General features: G+C 40.1%; 1 protein-coding gene and 1 long non-coding RNA gene across 5 annotated transcripts; one reads left to right on the top strand and one right to left on the bottom strand.

Moving 5' to 3' along the window:
• Positions 1 to 569: 569 nt before the first annotated feature.
• Positions 570 to 25,687, bottom strand: LOC127361350 (neuroblast differentiation-associated protein AHNAK-like). Of its 4 annotated transcripts, none has more exons than XM_051395906.1 (9): positions 25,597 to 25,687; positions 17,510 to 17,559; positions 16,660 to 16,770; positions 15,431 to 15,544; positions 15,152 to 15,305; positions 14,767 to 14,927; positions 8,075 to 14,677; positions 6,733 to 7,642; positions 570 to 3,819 (listed from the first exon to the last, which is right to left on the bottom strand). In XM_051395906.1, exons 1-9 carry the CDS (start codon positions 25,652 to 25,654, stop codon positions 1,481 to 1,483), a joined length of 10,500 nt encoding a protein of 3,499 aa, XP_051251866.1. In that variant the 5' UTR covers positions 25,655 to 25,687; the 3' UTR covers positions 570 to 1,480. The 4 variants fall into 4 exon arrangements, with proteins under 4 accessions (XP_051251866.1, XP_051251864.1, XP_051251863.1 ...); XM_051395904.1 differs by having other exon boundaries at positions 570 to 7,642; positions 8,075 to 10,321; positions 10,517 to 14,677; XM_051395903.1 differs by having other exon boundaries at positions 570 to 7,642.
• On the top strand, positions 1,274 to 25,669 carry LOC127361351 (uncharacterized). The gene is made up of 3 exons (XR_007884271.1): positions 1,274 to 1,347; positions 16,689 to 16,785; positions 25,270 to 25,669. It is a non-coding gene; the product is annotated as an uncharacterized LOC127361351 (long non-coding RNA).
• Positions 25,688 to 26,500: the final 813 nt, after the last annotated feature.

The following is a 26,500-nucleotide window of genomic DNA, read 5'->3' as shown; positions in this document are numbered from 1 at the left end:
ACTTTTTCTGTAGGGTTTATTTATTTCATGTTATAACATTTGAGTAAAGTTAATGAAAGGTTCTGTAAATATTAAACAGCATTAAAGCTCCATATCAAGGAGAAATGCTCCTTTTTGTCATTATAGCTAGATTTAGATATTATATATAGCTTAAAGAGGTTTCACTGTGTGTTATACGGGTTGTTCACTTTATCTAACCGTTTATTTTATCATAAGAACACAGTGATAGTAAATATATATTTGTGAGCTGTGTCTCCCTCTAGTGTGCAAATACATATATATATATAAATGCTTCCCATGACATTGTGTAAGTTAGTTATTTCTTAAAGAAAAGTCTTCTGAGTTTAGCTTTTTTTTTCTGGTACTACAGAATAATATTCATTTTATATGTGAGACAGAATTTTCCGATACTTACTCAGCCCACTTTGACCAAATCTGAGAGCATTAAAAAGGTGTGTTCATTTAAATTGGTGACCTATTTCAGTAAATCAAATAAAACAGAATAAACAGGAAAATCATCAGGGTTGAACCTGGATTACAGAACATAAGTCATCAGCTTTAGCCACAGGTTTTGCATATAATAATATTTATTTATTGTATATAACTTTGCAAACAGGTTGAGTCAGATTTGAAAGAGGAGCAGTGATCATTAAAAGCTATTTACACAGCCACTTTAATATTCCCACTTTGTACAATAATATTGAAACATACTATTGATATATTTTTACTGCAGCAAATTAGGTTTTAAGCAAAATATCAATAAAAAATATAGTTGCAGCAGTACACTCGCTGTGTGTGATCATAAGCTTTGCATTGCTACCATTTCTTTACATTTTAGCTCACAGCAATAAGAATATCTTAGTGATACATGTACATATATTCCATCATATACTGCACTAGTGTAATTGTAGATGTTCTCTATTGTCAACTTTACAGTGAAATTATTGTAAACATATTTTGGAATGTCAGTAACATTGATAGATTTTTGCAACAGTCCTTTTTTTTTTTAAATCAAATGTACTGGTGATTATCATCCGGCAATTAAGAGCACAAGTGAGTTGGATCAGTCTTGTGCATTAAAAACTATCAAACAACAAAGATTTTCTTTATAAGTTTTTGATAAGCAAAACACATCATGGCTTAATGTAGTTCTGCACCATAATAAGCAAAAGATATTTGGTGACGCCCTGTCACAAGTTGTATTAAGGGCACTCAGTTACATAGCTTATTAATAACTTAATCACAGTGTGAAATACATTAAACCATCTTTTTACAGGTCAACAACATGCAACCAGGGATTGAAGTTAGCACCTGTTAAAACCAGCTCTCTCAAACCCTCTCTGATTGGTAAGTTATACTCGCTAATGATCTTTTCCAGTTGCTAACCTATTGTCTATCACACAAATTATGCACAGTGAAATTGGGAACCCACAGGCCACTGAGGGATTGTATCTTTAGACATAATTTACATCAAGTTATTTCACTTTTTAGCTCCATCAAAGAACTTCATTTTCTCAGAGTGCACAGAGTCTCTCAGTCGTTGAATGGATGACGCTGTGTCGCCTGAGATGGGCTCAGAAGAGTCAAACCTATGTGTAATTTGTTTAGTTATGACAATTGTTTCTTTGCCTTCACTTCTTTCACTTGATGTTTCCCTAACTACATGCCTCTCAATGACTGTTCTCTTGCTGCCTTGTGAGTCTTCGACGGTCCACGATGCCGATTCGTTAGCCTCTGATTGTAGGGGAAGGCCTCCAGCTGGTTGGACTTGGACAGCAGTTAGTAGCTTTGCATGCAGCGATTCTGGGGTTGCTTGTATATTTGATGTAATGACGTGTATTTTTCCAGATTCCAGTCTGAGCGTGTCTTCCGATGAAGATGAAACTCCAGATGACAGAATGGTGATTTTCTCAGGCAAGTTGGGTTCAACCGAGATCAGCTCACTCCTTGTGGTGGAAGTAATGATGTTACTGTGCATCTCTCCAAGCCCTGTAGCAGTGTTAGGGTCAGAGTATTTGACAGTTACCTTGGTTGGAGAAGATAAGGACAGGCCAAGATGCTCACTTGTCATTGCAGAGCTAATATCAGCAAAGGCATCTGACGACTGGACAGAACAGGTGGGGCTTATTTCCTCATCCACCGATTCCGCTACAGGGCTCTTCTCATCCTTGTGCCGGTCTTTTTCAGATATCTTGGCAGGTTCTGTTGGGGAAGACAGTCCAAACTTGGGGAATTTAAACCAACCTGTCTTCTCAGGACTTTTGGTAGTATCTTGCTTGGTATTTGTTTCCTTTTCCTTTGCCTCTAATTGCTTTTCACTGGGTTCATCTCTTTCATGAACTTCCTTTGAGGTTTCAAGATTTTTTGAAACGTCAAATTCAACGTCAATATTCTTGAGAATCTCACCAAATGATGTCAGAGACATTTTTGGTGATTTAATCTCTCCTTTTGGCTCAACTTCCATTTCCAGCTTATCATCTTTGTATTCAGTTTCAACAGGTGAATATCCATCTTCAGGTTTGGATCTTGAGAAACTCAGCTTTGGCATTTTAAATGATGGTAGTTTGAATTTACTTGGAGAGCCAAGACTCGCAGTGTCAGTCTCAGTCTTTGGTGTTTCAGTATCTGTTGTAGCTGCTTTGGACACATCAGTTTTAATATCAACAGTTAGACCTTTGATGTTGACAGAAACATCCTCCTTAAGTTCAGGTGCTTCTACTGTGACATCATGAGTAGCACCTCCAATTTTCGGCATTTTAATTGTTGGTTTTTTAAATTTTGATGGTGATCCTCCAACATCTTTTGACTTAGTTTCAGTCTCTCCAGCTTTAATTTCAACACTAGCTGAAGATTTGACTCCAGCTTCAGGGACTTTTACCTCTGCTTTGATTTCTGGCAGTGTGATGTCTACATCTTTCTGTGATAAATCTCCTTCAGGACCTTTTGCTTTTGGTAGTGTGATGCCAAACTTTGGCAATTTAAACTTGCTTCCTTGCCCATCATGTTCAGCATCAAGCTCAGGAGCTTTAATTTCCATTTCAGGTTGTTTGACTTTCACTTCTCCCTCTGGAAGAGAAACGTCAACATGTGGGAGCTCGGTACTGAATTCAGGTTCTTTAACACCTGACTTTGAAAAAGAAAATTTGGGAAGCGAAAATTTAGTCTTTTTCAAGTTTGCATCAAGTTCTGCAGCAGGTGGCTCTTCCATTGACCCAGACGGTCCTTGGACTTCAATATCTGGTAGGCAGACTTCTGCTTTGACCTCGGGTGATGTAACATCAACTTTGGGTGTTTCAAGGTTGACATCGACATCAGGGCTTTTACCACCTGTCCTTGAAAATGAAAATTTGGGAAATGTCCAGTTTGGTCGTTTCATCTTGGCTTCAGCCTCAACTGCAGGTGCATCTGGTACTGAAATGGCAACTTCAGGTTCTTTGACTTCAACATCTGGCAGTTTTACCTCAGCTTTAACTTCTGGTAATGTGATGTCTACATCCTTCTTTGTTAAACTTAAATCAATTTCAGGTCCTTTAACTTTGGGCATGGAGATGCCAAAACTTGGCATTTTAAATTTGCTTCCTGCTCCCTCAAGTTCACCTCCTTTAGCTTTCACATCTACAGACAGGCCTTCAGTGTCAATGCTGGGTGCTGTGACAACCACTGTAGCCCCTGCTTTAGTTACTTCCATCTTTTCTCCATCAATCTTAATGTCTTTGTCTACATCAGGTACTTCCACACTGACCTTTGGAGTAGCTGTTCCAAATTTGGGTAATGTGAATGTTGGCATTTTAAGTTTTGATGGTGATCCTTCAACATAACCTGTTTGAGCTTCTATCTCCGGAGCTTTAATTTCAGCTTTGGCTTCTGGGAGTGTGACATCAACATCTTTCTTCGACATGCTCAAATCGATTTCAGGTCCTTTAACTTTGGGCATTGAGATGCCAAACTTTGGCATTTTAAATTTGCTTCCTGATCCTTCAATTTCACTTCCTTTAGCTTTTACATCTACCGACATGCCTTCAGTGTCAATGCTGGGTACTGTGACATCCACTTTAGCTCCCACTGTAGGTGCTTCGGGCTTTGTTCCATCAATTTTAATGTCTTTGTCTACATCAGGCACTTCCACACTGACCTTTGGAGTGGCTGCTCCAAATTTGGGTAATGTGAATGTTGGCATTTTGAGTTTTGATGGTGATCCTTCAACATTACCTTTTGGAGCTTCAATCTCAGGAGCTTTAATTTCCACTTTGGCAGACGGTTGTTTAATTTTAACATCCAGAGGTTTAATTTCAGCTTTGACTTCTGGGAGTGTGACATCAACATCTTTCTTTGATAAGCTCAAATCAATTTCAGGCCCTTTCACTTTTGGTATTGAGATGCCAAACTTTGGCATTTTAAACTTGCTTCCCTGTCCATCTAATTCTACATCACCTTCTGGTGGCTTAAGCTCCACCTCTGGTTGTTTGACTTCCACATTTACTTCTGGAAGAGAAACATCAACGCCTGGGAGACTGACATCAACTCCAGTTTCTTTTGTACTTTGCTTTGAAAATGAAAATTTGGGTAATGAAAACCTTGGCTTTTTCAACTTGGCATCACCCTCTGTCACTGGTGATAATAAAATTGAACCCACAGGCTCTTTGACTTCAACATCAGGAAGTTTGACTTCAGCTTTTGTTTGTGGTAATTTTAAGTCTGCTCCATCCACTGTAACTGTAATGTCTTTGTCCGAATCAGGTACTTCTACACTGACCTGTGAAGTAGCAGCTCCAAATTTGGGTAATTTGAATGTTGGCATTTTAAATTTTGATGGTGATCCTTCAACATGACCTGCCTGAACATCAATTTCAGGAGCTTTCATTTCCACTTTGGCTGAAGATTCTTTTAGTTCAACATCAGGGAGTTTAACATCAGCTTTGGCTTCTGGTAGTGTCACATCTACATCTTTCTTTGATAAGCTTAAATCAGTGTCAGGCTGTTTGACTTTATGCACAGAAAAACCGAGACTTGGCATTTTAAACTTGCTTCCTTTTCCTTCATGTTCAGTTCCTGTAGTTTTCATATCTATTGATGGGCCTTCAGTGTCAATGCTGGGTGCTGCAATTTCAACTGTGAGAACCTCTTCAGGAATTTTAATGTCAGCTCCATCGATTTTGATGCCTTTGTCCGCATCAGGCATTTCTACAGTCGCACTAGGAGACCCAAATTTTGGTAATTTGAATGTTGGCATCTTAAATTTTGATGGTGATCCTCCTGTATCCTTTGTCACAACCTTGAACTCAGGAGCTTTGATTTCCACTTCAGCAGAAGGTTCTTTCAGTTCAACATCAGGGAGTTTGACTTCAGTTTTGGCCTTTGGTAATTTGATATCTGTATCCCTCTTTGATAAACTTAAATCAATTTCAGGTCCTTTAACTTTGGGCATTGAGATGCCAAAACTTGGCATTTTAAATTTGCTTCCTGCTCCCTCAAGTTCACCTCCTTTAGCTTTTACATCTACAGACAGGCCTTCAGTGTCAATGCTGGGTGCTGCGACATCCACTTTTGCTCCCTCTTTTGCTACTGCCAGCGTTGCTCCATCAATTTTGATATCTTTGTCCATATTAGGTACTTCCACACTGACCTTTGGAGTAGCTGCTCCAAATTTGGGTAATGTGAATGTTGGCATTTTAAGTTTTGAGGGTGATCCTTCAACAATACCTGCTTGAGCTTCAATTTCAGGAGCTTTAATTTCCCCTTTAGCAGACGGTTGTTTTATTTTAACATCTGTATGTTGAACTTCAACTTCGGCTTCTGGGAGTGTGACATCAACACCTTTCTTTGATAAGCTTAAATCAATTTCAGGCCCTTTCACTTTAGGTATTGAGATGCCAAACTTTGGCATCTTAAACTTGCTTTCTTGCAGATGTAATTCTACATCACCCTCTGGTGGCTTAAGTTCCACATCTGTTTTTTTAACTTCCACATTTACTTCCGGAAGAGAAACATCAACATTTGGAAGTTCAGTACTGACATCAGGTTCTTTAACACCTGATTTTGAAAACGAAAATTTGGGAAGTGAAAATTTTGTCTTTTTCAAGTTTGCATCAAGTTCTGCAGCAGGTGGCGCTTCCATTGAAATAGACCCCAAAGGTCCTTGGACTTCAACATCTGGTAGACAGACCTCTGCTTTGGCCTCAGGTGATGTAACATCAACTTTTGGTTTTTCAAGTTCAACATCAACCTGAGGGGCTTTACCACCTGTCCTTGAAAATGAAAATTTGGGAAATGTCCAGTTTGGTCGTTTCATCTTGGCTTCAGCCTCAACTGCAGGAGCATCTGGTACTGAAATGGCAACTTCAGGTTCTTTGATTTGAACATCTGGCAGTTTTACCTCAGCTTTAACTTCTGGGAGTGTGGCATCTGCATCTTTCTTTGTTAAACTTAAATCAATTTCAGGTCCTTTAACTTTTGGTATCGAGATGCCGAACTTTGGCATTTTAAACTTGCTTCCTGCTCCCTCAATTTCACCTCCTGTAGCTTTCACATCTACAGACAGGCCTTCAGTGTCAATGCTGGGTGCTGTGACAACCACTGTAGCCCCTTCTTTAGTTACTTCCATCTTTTCTCCATCAATCTTAATGTCTTTGTCTACATCAGGCACTTCCACACTGACCTTTGGAGTAGCTGTTCCAAATTTGGGTAATGTAAATGTCGGCATTTTAAGTTTTGATGGTGATCCTTCAACATAACCTGTTTGAGCTTCTATCTCAGGAGCTTTGATTTCCACTTTGGCAGACGGTTGTTTTATTTCAACATCGGGAGGTTTCATTTCAGCTTTGGCTTCTGGGAGTGTGACATCAACATCTTTCTTCGACAAGCTCAAATCGATTTCAGGTCCTTTAACTTTGGGCATTGAGATGCCGAACTTTGGCATTTTAAACTTGCTTCCCTGTCCATCTAATTCTACATCACCTTCTGGTGGCTTAAGCTCCACCTCTGGTTGTTTGACTTCCACATTTACTTCTGGAAGAGAAACATCAACGCCTGGGAGACTGACATCAACTCCAGTTTCTTTTGTACTTTGCTTTGAAAATGAAAATTTGGGTAATGAAAACCTTGGCTTTTTCAACTTGGCATCACCCTCTGTCACTGGTGATAATAAAATTGAACCCACAGGCTCTTTGACTTCAACATCAGGAAGTTTGACTTCAGCTTTTGTTTGTGGTAATTTTAAGTCTGCTCCATCCACTGTAACTGTAATGTCTTTGTCCGAATCAGGTACTTCTACACTGACCTGTGAAGTAGCAGCTCCAAATTTGGGTAATTTGAATGTTGGCATTTTAAATTTTGATGGTGATCCTTCAACATAACCCGCCTGAACATCAATTTCAGGAGCTTTCATTTCCACTTTGGCTGAAGATTCTTTTAGTTCAACATCAGGGAGTTTAACATCAGCTTTGGCTTCTGGTAGTGTCACATCTACATCTTTCTTTGATAAGCTTAAATCAGTGTCAGGCTGTTTGACTTTATGCACAGAAAAACCGAGACTTGGCATTTTAAACTTGCTTCCTTTTCCTTCATGTTCAGTTCCTGTAGTTTTCATATCTATTGATGGGCCTTCAGTGTCAATGCTGGGTGCTGCAATTTCAACTGTGAGAACCTCTTCAGGAATTTTAATGTCAGCTCCATCGATTTTGATGCCTTTGTCCGCATCAGGCATTTCTACAGTCGCACTAGGAGACCCAAATTTTGGTAATTTGAATGTTGGCATCTTAAATTTTGATGGTGATCCTCCTGTATCCTTTGTCACAACCTTGAACTCAGGAGCTTTGATTTCCACTTCAACAGAAGGTTCTTTCAGTTCAACGTCAGGGAGATTGACCTCAGCTTTGGCTTCTGGTAGTGTCACAGCAACATCTTTCTTTGATAAGCTTAAATCAATTTCAGGACCTGCTATCTTTGGCATTGTGATTCCAAACTTTGGCATTTTAAACTTGGATCCTTTTCCTTCATGTTCAGTTCCTATAGTTTTCATATCTATTGATGGGCCTTCAGTGTCAGTGCTGGGTGCTGCAATTTCAACTGTGAGAACCTCTTCAGGAATTTTAATGTCAGCTCCATCGATTTTGATGTCTTTGTCCGCATCAGGCATTTCAACAGTGGCACTAGGAGACCCAAATTTTGGTAATTTGAATGTCGGCATCTTAAATTTTGATGGTGATCCTCCTGTATCCTTTGTTACAACCTTGAACTCAGGAGCTTTGATTTCCACTGCAGCAGAGGGTTGTTTCAGTTCAGCATCAGGGACTTTGACTTCAGCTTCAGCTTCTGGTATTGACACATCAACATCTTTCTTTGATAAGCTTAAATCAAATTCAGGACCTGTAACCTTTGGCATTGTGATTCCAAACTTTGGCATTTTAAACTTAGTTCCTTTTCCTTCATGTTCAGTTCCTTTAGTTTTCATATCTATTGATGGTCCTTCAGTGTCAATGCTGGGTGCTACAATTTCAACTGTGTGAACCTCTTCAGGAATTTTAATGTCAGCTCCATCAATTGTGACATCTTTGTTCGTGTCGGGAACTTCTATGTCGGCACTTGGCATACCAACTCCAAATTTTGGTAATTTGAATGTTGGCATCTTAAATTTTGATGGTGATGCTTCTGTATCCTTCGTCACAACTTTGAACTCAGGAGCTTTGATTTCCACTTCAGCAGAAGGTTCTTTCAGTTCAGTGTCAGGGAGCTTGACCTCAGCTTTGGCTTCTGGTAGTGTCACGTCAACATCTTTCTTTGTAAAGCTGATATCAATTTCAGGACCTGTTACCTTTGGCATTGTGATTCCAAATTTTGGCATTTTAAACTTGCTTCCTTGCCCATCAAGTTCTGCTTCACACTCTGGTAGTTTCGTATCCACGTCCCCTCCTTTCACTTCCACCTTTCCCTCTGGAATTGCAGCATTCACATCTGGAAGACTGACATCAACTTCTGGGGACTTAACACTTGATTTTGAAAAAGAAAATCTTGGCAGTGAAAACCTTCGCTTTTTCAGTTTTGCATCCACCTCCACACCTGGTTGGTCTATCACAACACCACCTGAAGGCTCTTTGACTTCAGCCTCTGGCAGAGAGATCTCTGTCTTAATTTCTTGTACATCAACATCTGTTTGTGGCACAGATATGTGCATGTCAGCTCCATCAATTTTGATTTCTTTGTCTATATCAGGTACTTCAGTGCTGACGGTTGGTGCTGCAACTCCAAATTTGGGAAATTTGAATGTTGGCATTTTAAATTTTGAAGGTGATCCTTTCACACTGTGTAATTGAGCTTCAATTTCAGAAGCCTTCATTTCCACTTTAGCAGAAGGTTCTTTCAGTTCAACATCAGGCAGATTGACATCTGCTTTGGCTTCTGGTAGTGTGATTTCTACATCTTTCTTTGATAAACTGACATCAATTTCAGGTCCTTTTACTTTTGGCATTGACATTCCGAACTTTGGCATTTTGAACTTGCTTCCTTCCCCGCCAAGTTCACCTTCAGACTGTAAGGGTTTCATTTCCAGTTCAGGTTTTTTAACCTCCAGCTTTGCTTCTGGAATTGAAACATCTACTTTTCCAAGATTAATGTCAATTTCAGGTGTTTCTGGGAGTTTAACCTCTGCCTTAGCCTCCGGTAATTTGACATCTTTCTTAGAAAAATTGACATCAATTTCAGGCCCTTGTACTTTCGGCAGTGATATCCCAAACTTTGGCACCTTAAACTTGCTTTCTTTTCCCTTGCCTTCAGTTCCTGTCATTTTCACATCGAGAGAAGGAGCCTCAATATCAATATTCTGTGCTGCAACTGTTGCTCCATCTATGTTCATACCAGCTCCCTCAACTTTTATGTCCATATCAGATACTTCCGCACTGACATTTGGAGTGGCAGCTCCAAATTTAGGGAATTTGAATGTTGGCAGTTTAAATTTTGATGCCGATCCTTCCACATGACCTAACTGAGCTTCAGTCTCAGGAAGTTTAATTTCCACTTTAGCAGAAGGTTCTTTAAGTTCAGCATCGGGGAGTTTGACTTCAGCTTTGGCTTCTGGAAGTGTCACATCCACATCTTTCTTTGAGAAGCTTAAATCAATTTCAGGTCCTTTTACTTTTGGCATTGTGATTCCAAACTTTGGCATTTTAAACTTGCTTCCTTGTCCATCAATTTCTGCCTCACACTCTGGTGGTTTCATTTCCATAGCAATTTTGGGAGCTTCTGGGAGTTTGACCTCAGCTTTAGCTTCTGGTAGTGTCACATCTACATCTTTCTTGGAGAGGCTTAGATCAATTTCAGGCCCTTTTACCTTTGGCATTGTGATTCCAAACTTTGGCATTTTAAATCTGCTTCCTTGTCCATCAATTTCTGCCTCACACTCTGGTGGTTTCATATCCATAGCAATTTTAGGAGCTTCTGGGAGTTCAACCTCAGCTTTTGCCTCTGGTAGTATCACAGCTACATCTTTCTTTGAGAAGCTTAAATCAATTTCAGGCCCTTTTACTTTTGGCATTGTTATTCCAAACTTTGGCATTTTGAACTTTCCTCCTTGTCCTTCAAGTTCAACATCAGTCTGCAAAGGTTTGATTTCCACTTCAGGTTTTTTAACTTCCACCTTGGCAATGTCAGGAGCTTTAATTTCTACTTTAGCTGACGGTTCTTTTAGTTCAACATCAGGGAGGTTGACATCTACTTTGGCTTCTGGTAGTGTCACATCAACATCTTTCTTTGAGAAGCCTAGATGAAATTCAGGTCCTTTTACCTTTGGCATTGCCATACCAAACTTTGGCATTTTGAACTTGCTTCCTTGTCCTTCAACTTCAGTCCGCAAAGATTTCATTTTCAGTTCAGGTTTTTCAACTTCTGCCTTTGCATCTAGAGTCAAAACTTCTGCTTTTCCAAGACTGACATCAATCTTAGGGGCATCTGGGAGTTTGACCTCAGCTTTTGTCTGTGGCAATGTCACATCCATGTCTTTCTTTGATAAACTCAAGTCAAACTCTGGCCCTTTTACCTTTGGCATTTTGATTCCAAACTTTGGCATTTTGAACCTTTCTCCTTGTCCATCAAGTTCACCATCAGTCTGCAAGGACTGCATTTCCAGTTCAGGGCTTTGAACCTCCATCTTGGCCTTTGGAATTGAAACATCTACTTTTCCTAGATCAACCTCTGGAAGTTTGACATCAGCCTTGGTCTCTGGTAATTTGACATCTACATCTTTCTTTGATGATCTTAAATCAAATTCTGGCCCTTTTACTTTTGGCATTTTGACTTCAAACTTTGGTATTTTAATCTTCCCATCATGACCATCCATTTCTGCTTCACATTCTGGTGATTTCATCTCCACAGCAATTTTAGGGGCCTCTGGAAGTTTGACATCAGCTTTAGCCTCTGGTAATGTCACATCTAGATCTTTCTTTGGTAGGCTTAAATCAATTTTTGGTCCTTTCACCTTTGGCATAGAGAAACCAAGATGTGGCATTTTAAACTTGCCTCCTTTTCCATCCTGTTCAGTTCCTATAGTTTTCATATCTATTGAGGAGCCCTCAATGTCAACCTCGGGTGATGCAATGTTAACCGCAGACTGCTCTTCAGGGATATTAATGTCAGCTCCATCGATTTTTACATCTTTGTCCATATCAGGTACTTTAACAGAGACGTGTGGAGTACCAACACCAAATTTTGGTAGTTTGAATGATGGCATCTTAAATTTTGATGGTGATCCTTCAACATCCTTTTCTGCACCTTTAAATTCAGGAGCTTTGATTTCTACTTTAGCAGTGTGTTCTTTTAGTTCAACATCAGGGAGTTTGACTTCTGCTTTGGCTTCTGGTAGCGTCACATCTACGTCTTTCTTAGATAAGCTGAAATCCATTTCAGGCCCTTTTACTTTCGGCATTGCGATTCCCAACTTTGGCATTTTGAACCTGCTTCCTTGTCCATCAAGTTCACCATCAGTCTGCAGAGGTTTGTTTTCCAATTCAGGAGTTTTGACCTTCATCTTTTGTTGTGGAATAGAGGCATCTACACTTCCAAAAGTAACGTCAATCTCAGGAGCTTTGGGGATTTTCCCTTCAGCTTTAGCATCTGTTTGTTTGACATCAATGTCTTTCTTTGATATGCTTAAATCAAATTCAGGTCCTTTCATTTTTGGCATTTTGATACCAAGTTTTGGCATTTTGAATTTGCCTCCTTGTCCATCAAGTTCACCTTCCCTCATCATAGGTTTGATTTCAAATTCAGGTTTTTCTACCTCCATCTTTTGCTCTGTAATAGTAACATTCCCAAGGGTAACATCAACCTCAGGCACTTCTGGGAGTCTGACCTCAGCTTTAGTTTCTGGTAGTGTGACATCTACATCTTTTTTTGATAGGCTTAAATCCATTTTAGGTCCTTTTACCTTTGGTATGGAGATGCCTAGGTTTGGCATTTTAAACTTGCTAACTTTTCCCTCTCTTTCCAATGTTTGTATCTCTGCCCCATCAATATGTATATCCTTATCTACATCAGGGACATTTACACTGACATCTTCTAATTCATCTCTGACGTCTGGAAAGGAGATGTTAGCATTTGGCTTTGTAGCATCAAGACTAAAACCAAAACCTGCAATCCAGCTGCCACCATCCTTTTTGTTTGGTGAACCACCTACTGAATCAATGTATTCAATGCCGTCAATTTCAGGTATTTTGACATCAGATATGACTCCTCCAGTTTGGCCTTTGCCTTTTCTTGCTTCAGTTTTCTCTCCTTTTACGCCATCCACTTTTCGCTCATAGATATTTTGTTTTGGTAAGTCAATTCCAATGTCAGGGATTTTAATGTCTGGTTTTGCAATCCCAAAGCTAGCTGTTATCTTTGCCTTCTTTGATTTCTTCTCAGATTCTTTTGGGCTCAGTGTAGCTGCAGTGTCATAGTCCGATTTGATGCCCTCTGTGTCTTGTGCCTGAATAATGGCGACTTCTGGTGCACTTTCTTTTCCAGGTATTATAATATCTTCTCGTTTATAAACCTCAGTTTTAATTTCTTTGTCACTTTGTTTTGCGTTAGTTTTTGATTTCTTTTCGGGTTTCTTTAAATCTACCTGGGTCTCGATTAAAAGTTCCTCTGAGGTTAAAGCAGGTGGGATTTTTGGTAGTTTTACTGTTGTCTTGGAGATTTCTGGAGAGGCAGTTGTATCAAATGTAATGAAGTGTGTCTCATATTTTGTTTTGGTATCTACTACTTTAGTAGGCGTTTTCACTGATATTCTTTGTGCATTTGCGTCTATCACAATAATTTCTTCAGGAATAGGCACTCCTGACGTGTCAACCTTAGGTAGCTTAAATCCAGGCAATTTTGATACTGCCTCTTTCACGCTGTCAACATCAATTGACATTTGTACAGCTTCGGCTTGAATTTCTTCATAATGTCCCGTGAAACCAGCTTTAGGCTCTTTAATTCCTCTGGCTGTGGTCCTCCTAGACATGTCCTCCATACCTGGAATTTCAATTTCTTCACGTTTGGGAAGTTCTATTCTGGAAAAGCTGCTTTTTGACAGTCGCTCATAAGGGTCTTCTTTCACTTCTGTACCCTCAGTTGTCAGCTGCTTCATTTTAGTCGTGCATTCTTCAACATTCACATTCATTTTTTGTATAGTTTCCTCAGTGGCAAGGTCACCCAAGCCTATTCTAGGTAGTTTGAATGTTGGACCTGTCTTTGTTTCTTGTTTAATGTCCTTCATTTTTTGTTCACCTTTCTGTGGAGATTTCCGTATGAAGGAGACATCGGGTATATCAAGTTCCACCTTCGGAACACTCATTTCCATCTGTGTTGTCACTGATTTTGCTGAGATTACCCTTGAACTCTCACTGCTGATGATTCGGGTATTATCATCAGGTGCTAGTTGATCCTGTAGTTTTGTGTGCGACTCAGAACTTGGGATGGCAGCTGATTTTTCAGGTTGATCTGGTATTTCAATACTTGCCCCGAGCGTTTTCAGCCTCTTCGGTGAGGATTTTGCTTTTGCATCTTTCTTGTGCCCTTTATCCTTCCCCAAAATTTTAATTTTTAATTCAGAACGTTCTTTCTTCTTTTTCTTGCCATCAGGGGACTTGATACCCGAGGAGCTGTCTTTATCTGCCAGAGCCACAGTTAGATCTTCTGTTTTCAAAGTGCTATCTATAGTTATGAGTTCAACCTTGTGTTGAACAGTTTGAGGTTCAGTCAGTTTTTGATCATTTTGCCCAAGTCTTAAGTCTTCCACTACTTTCCGATCCCCTGTCACATAGATTTCAGGTGTTTCTCCCGAGGGGCTTTCAAGGCACTCAGGTGAAAGCATGTCTGATGCATCATGTGTCTGGATGATCTGCCCAGTTGTTGGTGTATCTGTGTCCTGGTCTTCAGATGAACTTATGCGGCCTCTCTTTGTCAGAAGAGAAAGCTTTATTTTATGCCTCTTCTTGCCTTTCTGTGCATCCTGAGATTTTATAGGTGACTCTGTGTCACTTGTGGTGGGGCTCAGCTCAAGCTTTCTCTGCTCATCAGCCTCTGAGGAACTGTGAGACCTTGTAAAGCGGGACTTCCGTCCTTTTCCAAAAGAGGGAAACTTAGGCCATGAAATGCGAGCATCACCGCGCCTTTTTGTTTTTCCTTGCTCCCTCATCTCTGGAGCATAGATGTCTTCCTCCTGTCGAGAAACAGAAATATGAAATGTCAGTTTTACTCCCAAGACTACCTATCACAAAGATTCTGAGCAGACAACTTGAAAATAGTTACAGGGATGACGTCAGATTCAATGGCTGATTCAGTCTCTGTGATATCTGGTTTGCGTTTCAAGCAGAGCTTCACTTTGTACGCCTGAGCGTGCTCCAGAATCTGAATGGCATCTTCGTATGACACGTTGTCAAAATACACTGTGGCACTCAGAACCTGATCACCTGCGTAAACCAGAGCAAAAAGATTTCAGAAGCACTTAGATGAGAGGGCTGTCAGTCTATGAAACTGGAAGTGTTAAAAACAAGTCAATAAAGTAAATGAAAGTAAAATATAGATTCTTCATTAGTCCCACATTTCTCCCTCAAATTAGTAAAAGCATTTTTAGTTTTCATTGTTATTGGACAGAAAATCTATAATTGTTTCTTGTTGCCAATTGCTAATTTACCTTCTTTAAGTTTCAGACTCTTTGATGCAGGGGACTCTGGTACCACTTCCTTAATGAAGATCCCTTCTTTTCCCCCTCCACCATAAATGAGACCCTCTGCACATCCATCTTTGGCAGTTTTCACTATTACCCCAGACTCGGGGCTGGGAACTTCCTGCCAAAACATCAAAATAGAAAGGATAAAATCATTTTACCTTTAGCTGTGCTATTCTCTGCTGCAGCACAGCCTGGAGGGATTCACAGATACAATACAGAGAGGAGATGGTGGCAATGTCTCACCTTCAGTTTACTCATCTTTGGAGTTGAGCGCTTTTCAAACATGGACCCAAGCCCAGACTTTTTAGTTCTCTTTCCACTCCCACTTTTGTGGTGTGGGTCATGCTCCGCTTCACACTAAAAGAAAAATGTGAAATAATTATTTTAATTCTAACTTAATAAAAAAAAAAATGTTGTTGCAGTCAGAGCTTCAACCTTATTTGAACAAAAAAAACAGATATTTCAGTCTTTTAAATTATTGAGAGGGAAGGTTAATACGCTATAATTAAATCCATACATGGGAGTAGCTGAGTCAGCAATGTGCAACATTAAACAACACAGGGAGCTCATGTTAATCCACACTTGTTGACATACAGAGCCGGTACATGTGGGATAGTTGATGTATTGTTCCCTAAAATGACTAATTTGTGCACTCTATATTCTTACTATTCATCAAGGGATGTCAAGGATATCATTGTGTCCTATTATATCCCCATCTCTCACTCCAACATCTAAATAAATGTCTACTAAAACCAAGCTGTCCATGCTGAGAGTGTCAAAGGGAAGAAAACTAATGAATGGATGGTGATAATTAAATAACTACGTAATTTGTGGCAATAAAAACAACAACATATACAGTAAGTGATACTATTTCCTTGGAGGCTGTGGCTTCTTCAAGTTTGTGAATAAATAAAAAACGAAAATGTTCCTCCAGCAAAGATTTAGTTCATAGGTTCTGACAGAAAATCACATTTTGAGGGTGACAGCCACACACAGCAACACACCAAATTAAATTTCATATCTTTAGTTTAGGGCTGTCATTAAAGATACTCCTGATATTTTGATTTTAGGACATACATGGCTCCTCGTGAGCATAAATGAACCCAGTACATGATCTTGCCTCTCTCGGTCACAAGCTTGTTTTTCTAACTTCATTTGTCTGCGGCCAAAACAAAATAGACGATTGAATCACAAGTACACAGCTGAATGACTCAGTGTCTTTACAAGTATTTAAGTAACCAGGTTAAAGTCTGTTCTCTGTTATAACCTGTTCTCCAAAACCTCATGGTAAAATTAACAAGCGTGAGAGATCAAGAAACCTAATTTCTTAGTCACGTTTATATTTTAACTGCATATCCACATCATAGAAGTGCGTGGACGCAGGTTCTTTGATTTATTGTCTTAACCTAGTTTCTCCCTGTAACCTGGTTTGTTGTGCCTGTGTGACATCGTGGTATGTTGGTGCTCTGTACCTCTTTGTCACTGTCTGTGTATTTTTCAGTTTCAGGATACTCCTCGACCGGGGACGATCCTTGAGGGCGTGGTCTCTCTCCCTCTGTGAACTGAGATGGCTCGTCACATACCTGCAGGGACACAAGGTCAGTCACAGTCACATGGTCTGTTCCCAAAAGAGCTGTTATCAATTCAAACAGATATCATGTCGTTTGAGTCAGTTTCAGTCGGACATCTTTCTCTCCTCTTCCTTCAGCCAACCTGAAACAGTTTGAGTGTTAAAACTTGTGTAGCTGTGTCTGCAGCAAGAACCACAAAGGTGTGGACAAAACTGGATTACAAATAGTGTGATAACACCTTGCTATGCCAAAGGCTGCACTGACTGGCATAGTGTTTGGCTGTTTAGTATTTAATAATTGTCACACTTGTAAGTGTGTTTCCAACGTTGGTTTTCAACGTCAGTTTATTCCCATAAAATTCAGTAAAGACATTAATGGTCACCAGAGGATTAATCCTCATTTCTTATCAACTCAAAGGGGTCTTTGGATGAAATCACTCAAGAAAAGTAAAGTGTGCCAAATGTAGAAGACTACAGCTGTTATTTCAATGTTTCAGGCACATATTTAATCAACATTTAGGTAAATATGAGTTTTGGATCAAACTCTGTTTCAGTAATACAAATATTAAAGGACTCTAATCGGGATCGGGGCCAAAAAAAAGCTGATCCAGACATCCTTAGTGTGTACGTGTTTTCAGTTTTACCATAGTGACACTTGATTGAAGCCAAGACAGAAACCTTAAGTGACAGAACAAGAGAAAGACATGAAATAAAACATTAATTTAACTTTCAGTCACAGTGAAGTCACTCACCGAATCGTCCTCTGTACCCGGCTCTGGTGCCCTCAGCCTTCGACCAGCTCCTGTTCACCGACACAAAAAACACACAGAAAGAAAATAAATACCAAAATAACATCTGATATGGCATCTCCTTATTGTAACACATTTCTAGTAAATAGATCTTCATTCCATCAGGCTCCACAAGCACAAGTTCATCTCAGAAATATAATGTGTGGTGATGCACAGCTAATTAGCATTAGTTCATTTTAGCAGCAGTCACCGAGCAGCTGGGCAAAGTCTAATGCTAAATAAATAATGTCGTCATGCATTTACAAACACGGCAAATACAATGCATTCGTCAAGATTAACAAATTATTGTTATTATTTTATTGTACTATACTGTTAGTATGAAAAGTAGAGTCTGTAAGGCTCAACCAGAGTGATGTTTTCTTGCCTTTGAATGAATGCAACAATGCAACAGAAACTGCACAAATGCTATTTTTTCATCAGTAAACTGAGACTTTCACCCAGTCTGGCAAATGTTTTGAGGCTCCGAGAGACACTGGAGTCGATGATGAGACTATTTAGAGTTCTTCCTGGCAAAAATTCCCCCAGGGGCCCGCTGCCTCCTTCGCCCGTTAAGTGATCCACTGTATCGATCCGCAGATTAGACTCTGCAGCCTCTCAGTTTGGCCCCTCAAGGCTGCCAAAGACGGAAAGTCTGACTCCAGATGAATATGGTTAGTCAGATTATTAGCATTACCTGCTCTGATATCTAACCTCAATTTAATTACATTTTAATCTACCTCTTTATTGAGGCTAATTTAATGTGAGCTTCGTTGTATCAGGATTCCTACTTAGTCATCCACTTGTTAGTTGTTAAACTGTTTGGCATAAAATTCTAGTGTTGCTCTGTCCTCCACGTCTCCACAGTTTCTGTGGTTTCACATCCTAATCCGCTAATAAATTCACATCATCAAGATGCCATTGATCATTGGGTGTTGTCAGTAGAAATTAGAATGGAATAAATGTGGTTGCACTCACTATGGAGAATCAAATCATTTCATTTGCAGACAGAAATGTTTTGGAATTTGAGCAGCTGATAAGTGTTTTTCTGTTGAGGGATAGTTGATCATTTGTAAGACTAAAACTGCAATCTATGTAAGTCTTACTGAGGCACTAAACTCCAACTCAAATCAAGAAATTAAAGGAGAATGTCACCCAAAATGTATAATGTTTGCATCCACGTCATATCAGCTCCATTTATCTACAATGCTGGATGAGCAGAGCTCCTACAAGCATTTACAAAGTGTCAGGATACTTGTGCAGGAGGGGTGTGATGGTACAGAATCACAGTTTTGGGCTCACAGTGCCAACAATGTTTCACTGGCCATAACTATTACCAAAACAGTTGAAAAGAAAACAAGCTTTCTGTGTCTTATAAGGAGTCAGGACACCTGCTGACTGCTGCTGATTTATGGTCTTAACTGTATATAAGGTAGTTTAAACTAGCTCCACGTCCAGCAGCTGCAACAGTAACATGCTGTGTACACTCTGTATGCTTCAATATCCGTTATCTAATGATGCCACGTACATGAGTCAGAGGGACCAAACCACTACTTTTAGTGGGGCGGGGGGGCTCGACATGCAATATAGAACCACAACTTGTGACGTGTGACACGGTTTTTGTCTCGGTTTCAGCACTGTGACCCCACTATTGTGCAGTGTAATTAAAATCTTGGTTATCCAAGTGTCAAAAATGGGAAGCCAGTGAGTGAGGGTTACAAGATATTGTGGATGTGACTGACTTAGCAAATATATTAGAAAAAACATGTATTCAGGATGTAATTAGTATTTTTAACGAGTAGTTTGAGAGGTTTTTATGGATGTTTAATATCAATTTGCTGTCTTTAAACTGCTCTGGATTAAAAAAGTGACACTAGTAGAGGTTAAACTTTCTGTAAATTCATTTGAAAACTGTTTTCTGGCAAGTAACTGTTGCAAAACCTATGATTTTGGGGTTAAATATTAATTTAAAAATGTTGAATTTTAAAATCAAAATTATATAACAATCCAGTATCTGATCAGATGAGCATAATATACTGCATCATCACCATAGTTTGTTAAGCAACCACCACAGAGGGCCCACCCACTGACTTAATGTATGTCATGTGAAAAGCTCTAACTGCCTGTGTAAGTGCATTAGAAGACAGTTAAGAGTCAACAGGCGCTGATGGTATAAAAAAAACCTCCCACTGTATCAGGGCGTGTCACTGCCTCAAGGTTGATAATTCAAGAGAGTTCAAGAAGCTATCGAATTATATTATAGTTCCGATATTTTCATGACTGACACTGAGAAGAATACCTGAAACACAAGTCGCCACAGACAGACATTGCTCTGACACCAGGCTCAGAAATAGCATCAGAGAACATTTATCTGACACAAAAGAAGACTCACACTGTGAACTCCGAACACACCACAGTCTAGACATCTTGTGAAATATAATAACCAACAGTCTCTACAGCTGCCTACACCATTAACTCGAGCGCTGTATGACTCCTTTTAATGCAGAAGTAACCCTTTATCTCTTTCAGACCAGGTTTGACTAACAAAAAGTTCATTCTGTGGACTCAAACAGCCTCACCTACCTGCTTCTGTTGTTTGTTTTAACTCCTGGAAATGAACCGAAGTGTTAATAACACGCTGTCCAAACTGCCTTTAAACATTCCTGGCATGAGAGTGAATGCCAAAGTGGCCAAAATGATTTGTTCAGTCTCAGATGGACAAAAGAGGCGGGACACTTTTAGGTTGCAGTCATACCTTGGGTGTCACTCCCAAAGTGGATTAAGTGATTTCTAAAGATCCTCATGGTGACTTTGGTTCAGAGAGCTAACTCTTTGAACCATAAAGTAACCTTACATTTACATTAATCTCTCATTCATCAATACCACACTCCCTTACATTTGCTTAATTGATTAATGATGGGGGAAAAGACCTTACTCCAATATCACAAAAAATCAGAGCTACAACCATTAAAACTTCCTTTTTCCATAGCAGCAAAACAAGTAACTGAGAACCTGTAATTAATTTAATTTAGAAAAGGAAATGTAATATTTTTAATTAAGTAGAATCAAGGGTAACGAGTCAAGGGACGTTTAATGGAATCTGGAGAATTGTAATGCGTATTTTTGCATTAGCAACCCATTAACAACCCCACGCACAAAACAGATTAAAAACTCTCCAGAGTTTCCTTAAACCAATACGGTCCTGATAAAAACAATCATACTGACACTTTTTAAGCTCACGTTTTGTAGAGATGTCAGTCGTTTAGTTCTTCTGCCACTTTAGTTCAGACTAAAACATCTCAACAACCACTGGACTGACTGACATTCGTGGTCCCCAGATGTTGAATCCTCGTGACTTTGATCCCCAGACATTCTTGTTCCCCTCAGGTTTAATTGTAATAACTTTAATGATCCCTTGTGCTTTTCATCTACCACCATCATCAGTTCAAAGTCAAAACGGATGATTTCTCCATCAGCCTCAACTGTTCTTTATATATAGTGCTAATTAGCAAATAAAAAACAGGCTAAACAGAGATGGTGAACACGGTCATCCTTCTACACGTCATGTCGTCCTTGTTATCGTGAGAACGTTAGCATTTAGCTCAAAGAAACCTATAGCCTCTGTGAGTACAGCCTCATAGAATTGCTAGCGTGGCTTATTCTGGTTAGTGCACAGTTGACTTAATGGAAGAAATTAAGGGTTTAAGATGGTTGTGCAAAGTCAGGTACAGTTGATGTAACGTACTGTAGAATTATTACGTAAACATCGGTCCCCTTGCAGACAAAACCTGCAAATATGAAAGGTGGTTCTTGAAAGCAAAGTCCCTTGGGAGGGAAGAGAAGGATAGGTGGTATATGTTTCAGCTTTAACAAACAGATAAGATAAGGGAGACACGCCTATAACGGTCAGAAAGTGACTCTGTAGAGGTCTTGCTGACATATCAAAGCGGATGGCTGGATTTGTTATTTTCTTTCTAATTAAATAATGTAAAATATGCATTATTGGTTTACATGAATATTATATAATGTAAAATATCCAATAGAAGCATATGGGGGTCAGTGGGGTGGCCAGTGAGTATATTTTGGGAGCTATAGCCCCCCCCCTTGGCAGTGCCACTGCTCATAAGAAGTTTTCCACTGAGATTTTTTTTCTTGCTTTCTGTTGTTGCTGTTTACATCTGCACATTCAGCACTCAGTGATAAATTACCTGACTAAAATAGAACAGCGTCATTGTAAAATGATTATTATCAGTAATCGTATACTTAGGTTCGGGACATCTGGCACATTCAGTATTCTGTTGGAGCTGAGGAGTGAAGTGGAGCTACTGATGGGATGGGATGTTAAACTGCACCCGAATTACACAGATTCATTAAATTAACGTTTTAAATGAGTGCTTGGATCCCTCAAGGCTGTAAACTGTCATGAGCCATGTCTCACACAGCTGCTGTAGTAGTGAATCATGGTGTCAATGTGTGCAGTGAGCTTTACGGAGGATTCAGGCCCTGTTTGAATGAAAGGATGATGTATTTCTTATGTTGTTGACCACTTCATCCAGGCGGATGTCCAGTACTCCTGCCCCAACAACTGGCACCGCACATATAGAAACTCCTTTCTCAAATATTTGTCATGTGGGCGTTGCAGAGGGCCTGATAACAACTCGCCCTGCTGACTAAAAATGTCAAAATAAAATCACATATTAGACTTATTTACTTGTTTGACTTAGATTAGATATGATAAATATTCATCAAGCTGCTGCGTAACGTTGTGATTTGACTTTGATGGCGAGCACAAGCAGTGAATGTTGAAGTACCGTGGTGCAGATCCTGCATGATTCATATTTGGGTGCAACTGCAGCTCTGGATCTGGGTGTGGCTCATCCCTCACTTGCTTGCTGATGTGATGAGGAACGAGGCTTATAAAGTACGGTGACTGTCTGCTTTCAAACAACGCTGTTGACACTGAAACTCATCTGTTCCGGCACAACGCTGTGTCAGTGAACCTCTCACCCTCTTGTGTTGGCATTGATTCAAATCATACGATCTTGTAAAAACAAAAACTGCAATTCTCAAAGTTTAAATTAAACTCTCGACTGCATTGTGTTAGTTGCCTGTCCTCAGCTCATCCCTTACGTAACCGCCTTCTGCTCCAGTTTGTGCTTCCTGTTGAAAAGCACCTGGAAGGCTCCCTGAAGCTCCCCTCTTCACTAAACTAATATAAAGTAATACAGCTCATTATTTGTGCTCTTGGATTTGGATTCTGCTCATTTTTTGTGTAACTGACAGACACAAGTTCCTTTCACTGGGAGGCAGTTTGTTTGGATCCAAATTATAATAAGATTTGAGCGAAGGGGGGGGAAACAGAATTCGATTTTCTGCATGGATTATATGAACATGAGACTGTAAAAGCGCATGCTTTCAATCTACTAATCTGCTGCAAACTTACAGAGAGTTTCATCACAGCTCTGGAATTCGTATCTTAATCTGCCTGTTTTCCCACGACATGCTATTACACCAAAAGCACAGAGACACAACATTATTTCAGGCCAGCAGCCTACACCTGGGTTGAACCGTGTTTGCTAACACTCTCAGTGTTTGTTTTGCCTCGTGTGCCCGGAGCACCAAGACGCTCAGATTGAAATGTGATCATCTACTCGAGTTACATATAGATTGTGGTGTTTTATTAAATGTAAGTTTTTGTACCAAACAAACCGGACATGTAAATAACCTGCATTTGTTTCATTTAATTCACTTTTGTTTTTGAGAACTGATTCCAAGTAGGCTAATTTAAAGCTCCACTAGTTTGCGTTTAGTCTGGGTTTCAGTGACGTGTGATGGTCTGAAAGATGTTTCAGGTGTTTTCCTCTCTGACAAGAATGAGGACATAAAATATGAGCAGCTTCGGTTTAAGTAATGGGTGTCAGTAAGTTCCTAAAACCTGAAATGTTCAAACCATTGTCAGGATTGTATTTTTTATCATTTAAAAAGAAAAAAACATTATACATATTACACATTACACATACTATATATATATATATATATATATATATATATATATTATATATATATATATAAAGCAATATCCACCTGCCTGATGCTTCAAACAGGTTAAAACAAATGCTCAGATTGATTCTTCTCAGCAGCTACAATTATAAAGTAAGAAATATTGATTTAAGGACAGGATTTGTCCGACTGAGGCTGATGGTTCGTAATGGATCAGGATCGTCTGCATTAGGCTCCACTGCCGAGCAGATCAGCAACCCCCGTCTGACTCACTTCCTAGCAGTAAGATAAGCTCTCTCTCTCCCTCTCTCTTTCTCTTTTTCTCTCTTTCTCTCTCTCTCTCTCTTTCTCTGACCTTGAGCATCGCCTGAAGCCTCTCAGAGGAACACAGCCCTCTCCACATCTTGAGGTAGATTTAATTAAAAGTAGCAACACAGGTAAATTAGGAAAATTGTGGGAAATGGAAAGTGGCAACAGAGGAACACAGCCAGTATTATTCTGAAATGAATAATTTACCAGACAGCAGGTATTCACCTCCTTTCTAAAACAAACATCAACCTGAGCCCTTGCCAACACACTAAACTAAATACCACTTATAACAAACACAATATACATTTTGAGTAGCTAGGACACTAAATAAGACATGTTGTAAATTACAGTAAGCATTTTCTTTATTATCTCCTGCCCCTGAACCATATATCATCTACATGTCAGTGTCAGTGATGCAGCAATTTCTCTGGCTCAGAAAGGGCCTGTATCCGGAAAGATCCAATGCTATACAACTTTATGGATCTGTATCTATTGTATCATATCATTATATCATATTAACATAAAATCAGTCTGTATTCTCCTGCATACTGTCTGCATTGTTTCCAAATACAAACGTATCACCACCTTAGACAGCACTGTAGTACTGTATTTATGTGCATTTATTCCAGTGTTTCTGTCTGACTTCATCATCTTTAGTAAGAGCAACAGCCCTGTAAAAGCAGATGAGGTTATTTTCTATAAAACTGTTGCTCTGAAAGCAAACAAGTGAATATGTTTTACACAAATCTATATCGACAAAATGTTTTAAAACCAGTTTCGTCTGCAAAAGCGATTTGTTTAATAAAATCCGATTTACAGTTCAAACTTTCATAATGATGAATTGTCTATTCGCTCTGTTTTTACCAGCATACTTTAAAGAATACAATCAATTGCCTTCATCACTAATATAGCTTCAATGGAAACAATTTCATACAAACTACACAACTATGTTCTATGCCCACATACGTGATCAGATATGGTTTATTTATATAGCATGTAGATGTGTCTAATCAGAACCTCAGCATCCATTTTACATGTAACCATAAAGATAGAAGTTCTATCTGGTTCCCTGAAACCCATTTATAATCATGAAACATTCATAATACGATTTGTCAAGAGAAGGACTGGGAGTGGTGTAATGAGTAAAATATTCACTGCGTGAGCTTTAAAGCTTTCAGCATCCTAAACTTTCAGAAGTTTTAATATTTCTTTAGGTTATAACATAAAAACTGATGCAAGGTTACAGGTACTAGCTCTTCCCTCTTTCACATAAAGGCTGCAGCTTTAAAGCTTAAGATCTGTGGGGCTCCTGCCAGTGAATGTTTTGCTAATTTCATCTCTACCCCCAGGAAGTTATCCTCTAACACTATTTTTGCTTTGCTGAACTGCCACAGTAACCGCATCTGTCTGCCTTTCAGCCTCTGCTTCAAACACCCAGCAGGAGGGAGAAACAGGAGAAGCGCAGAGCTGACTGACATCCTCGATGATGACATCTTCAAACACTCCCCTGCACTCTGCAGACACACCCAGCTACTCACTGCAGGTCAGCAACACAACTCAGCATCAGCACCAGCCGCCTTACTCTCACTCACTGTCGCCCTCCATCATAAACACACACAAACGTAATCTCTCCCTCTGCACTACTGAACCCTGCTGCTGAATCAGTGAATTGCTCAGGGGGGAAACAGCACACACAAAGTCATACAGAGGAAGAGAAAGAGAGAGAGTGAGTGTGCGATGCCCACCCGTCCCGGAGGAGGCGGCGTGCCAGTTGGGGAAGGCCAGGTGGAAGCAGTCGCACATGATGGCAACGGTGGTGGAGGCGGTGGCAGCAGAAACGAGGTCCTGGGCCGGGCAGGGAGGGAGGGCGGTGGTGGAGGGTTAGGCAGGTGCCACTGCTGCTGCTGCCGTCGCTGCTTCCCCTCCGGCTTGTCCTGAATCTGCCTGAGCGTGCAGGTCGCCAGTCGCAGCGCAGCGAGGGATGAGTTGCAGGAATAATAACCAGAGAGAAGAGAGTGAGAGAGAGAGCTGCTGCCTTCTCCGCACTCAGAGCTGTCCACCGAGTGAAGGAAACTCCCTTGCCTGCCTCGTAAACATGGACCTCCAGCGCAGCACGCTAACTTAATTATGGGAGGAGCTGCCCCCACCCCAACACACACAGACACATCCTTCAGTTCTCCTTCTCCTCCTCCTCCTCTTCTTCTTCCTCTCTCCTCTGTTCGGTCTCATTGATCAGCCTAATCGGACAAGGACAATCACGATGTCAGCTTCTGGCTCCAGCACTGACGGGAGGGGGTGAAACAGTTTATTGACATGGAGCCATAACTCAATTTGACGCTGTGTACACTTAGTTTAAAACCCCTAATTGTGGACAGGGAGGCAAAATGATGAAGATTTTATCTGGGAAAGCGTGTGTGGAAACCAAAGGGAAATCAAACTCAAACAGCACACGCTGCAAGTGATGTCGGCCTGAGAGGCTGCAGGCTGATAATGTCTGGTTCTCAGTTCAGGACAAGCAGATGATCAGTCAGGGAAATCAGTTAAAATACTTACAGATTTTTGCAAAGGGCAGCAGTTAATTTCATCCTGGCCTCTGGGACAACTCAGTTCAGTCACACACTGCAGTCACAAAGATAAGCAGTAATGAGT

This window comes from Dicentrarchus labrax, unplaced genomic scaffold, assembly GCF_905237075.1.
Source record: "Dicentrarchus labrax unplaced genomic scaffold, dlabrax2021, whole genome shotgun sequence".
NCBI lineage: Eukaryota > Metazoa > Chordata > Actinopteri > Moronidae > Dicentrarchus > Dicentrarchus labrax.
This window is presented reverse-complemented; position numbering and strand designations above follow the sequence as displayed.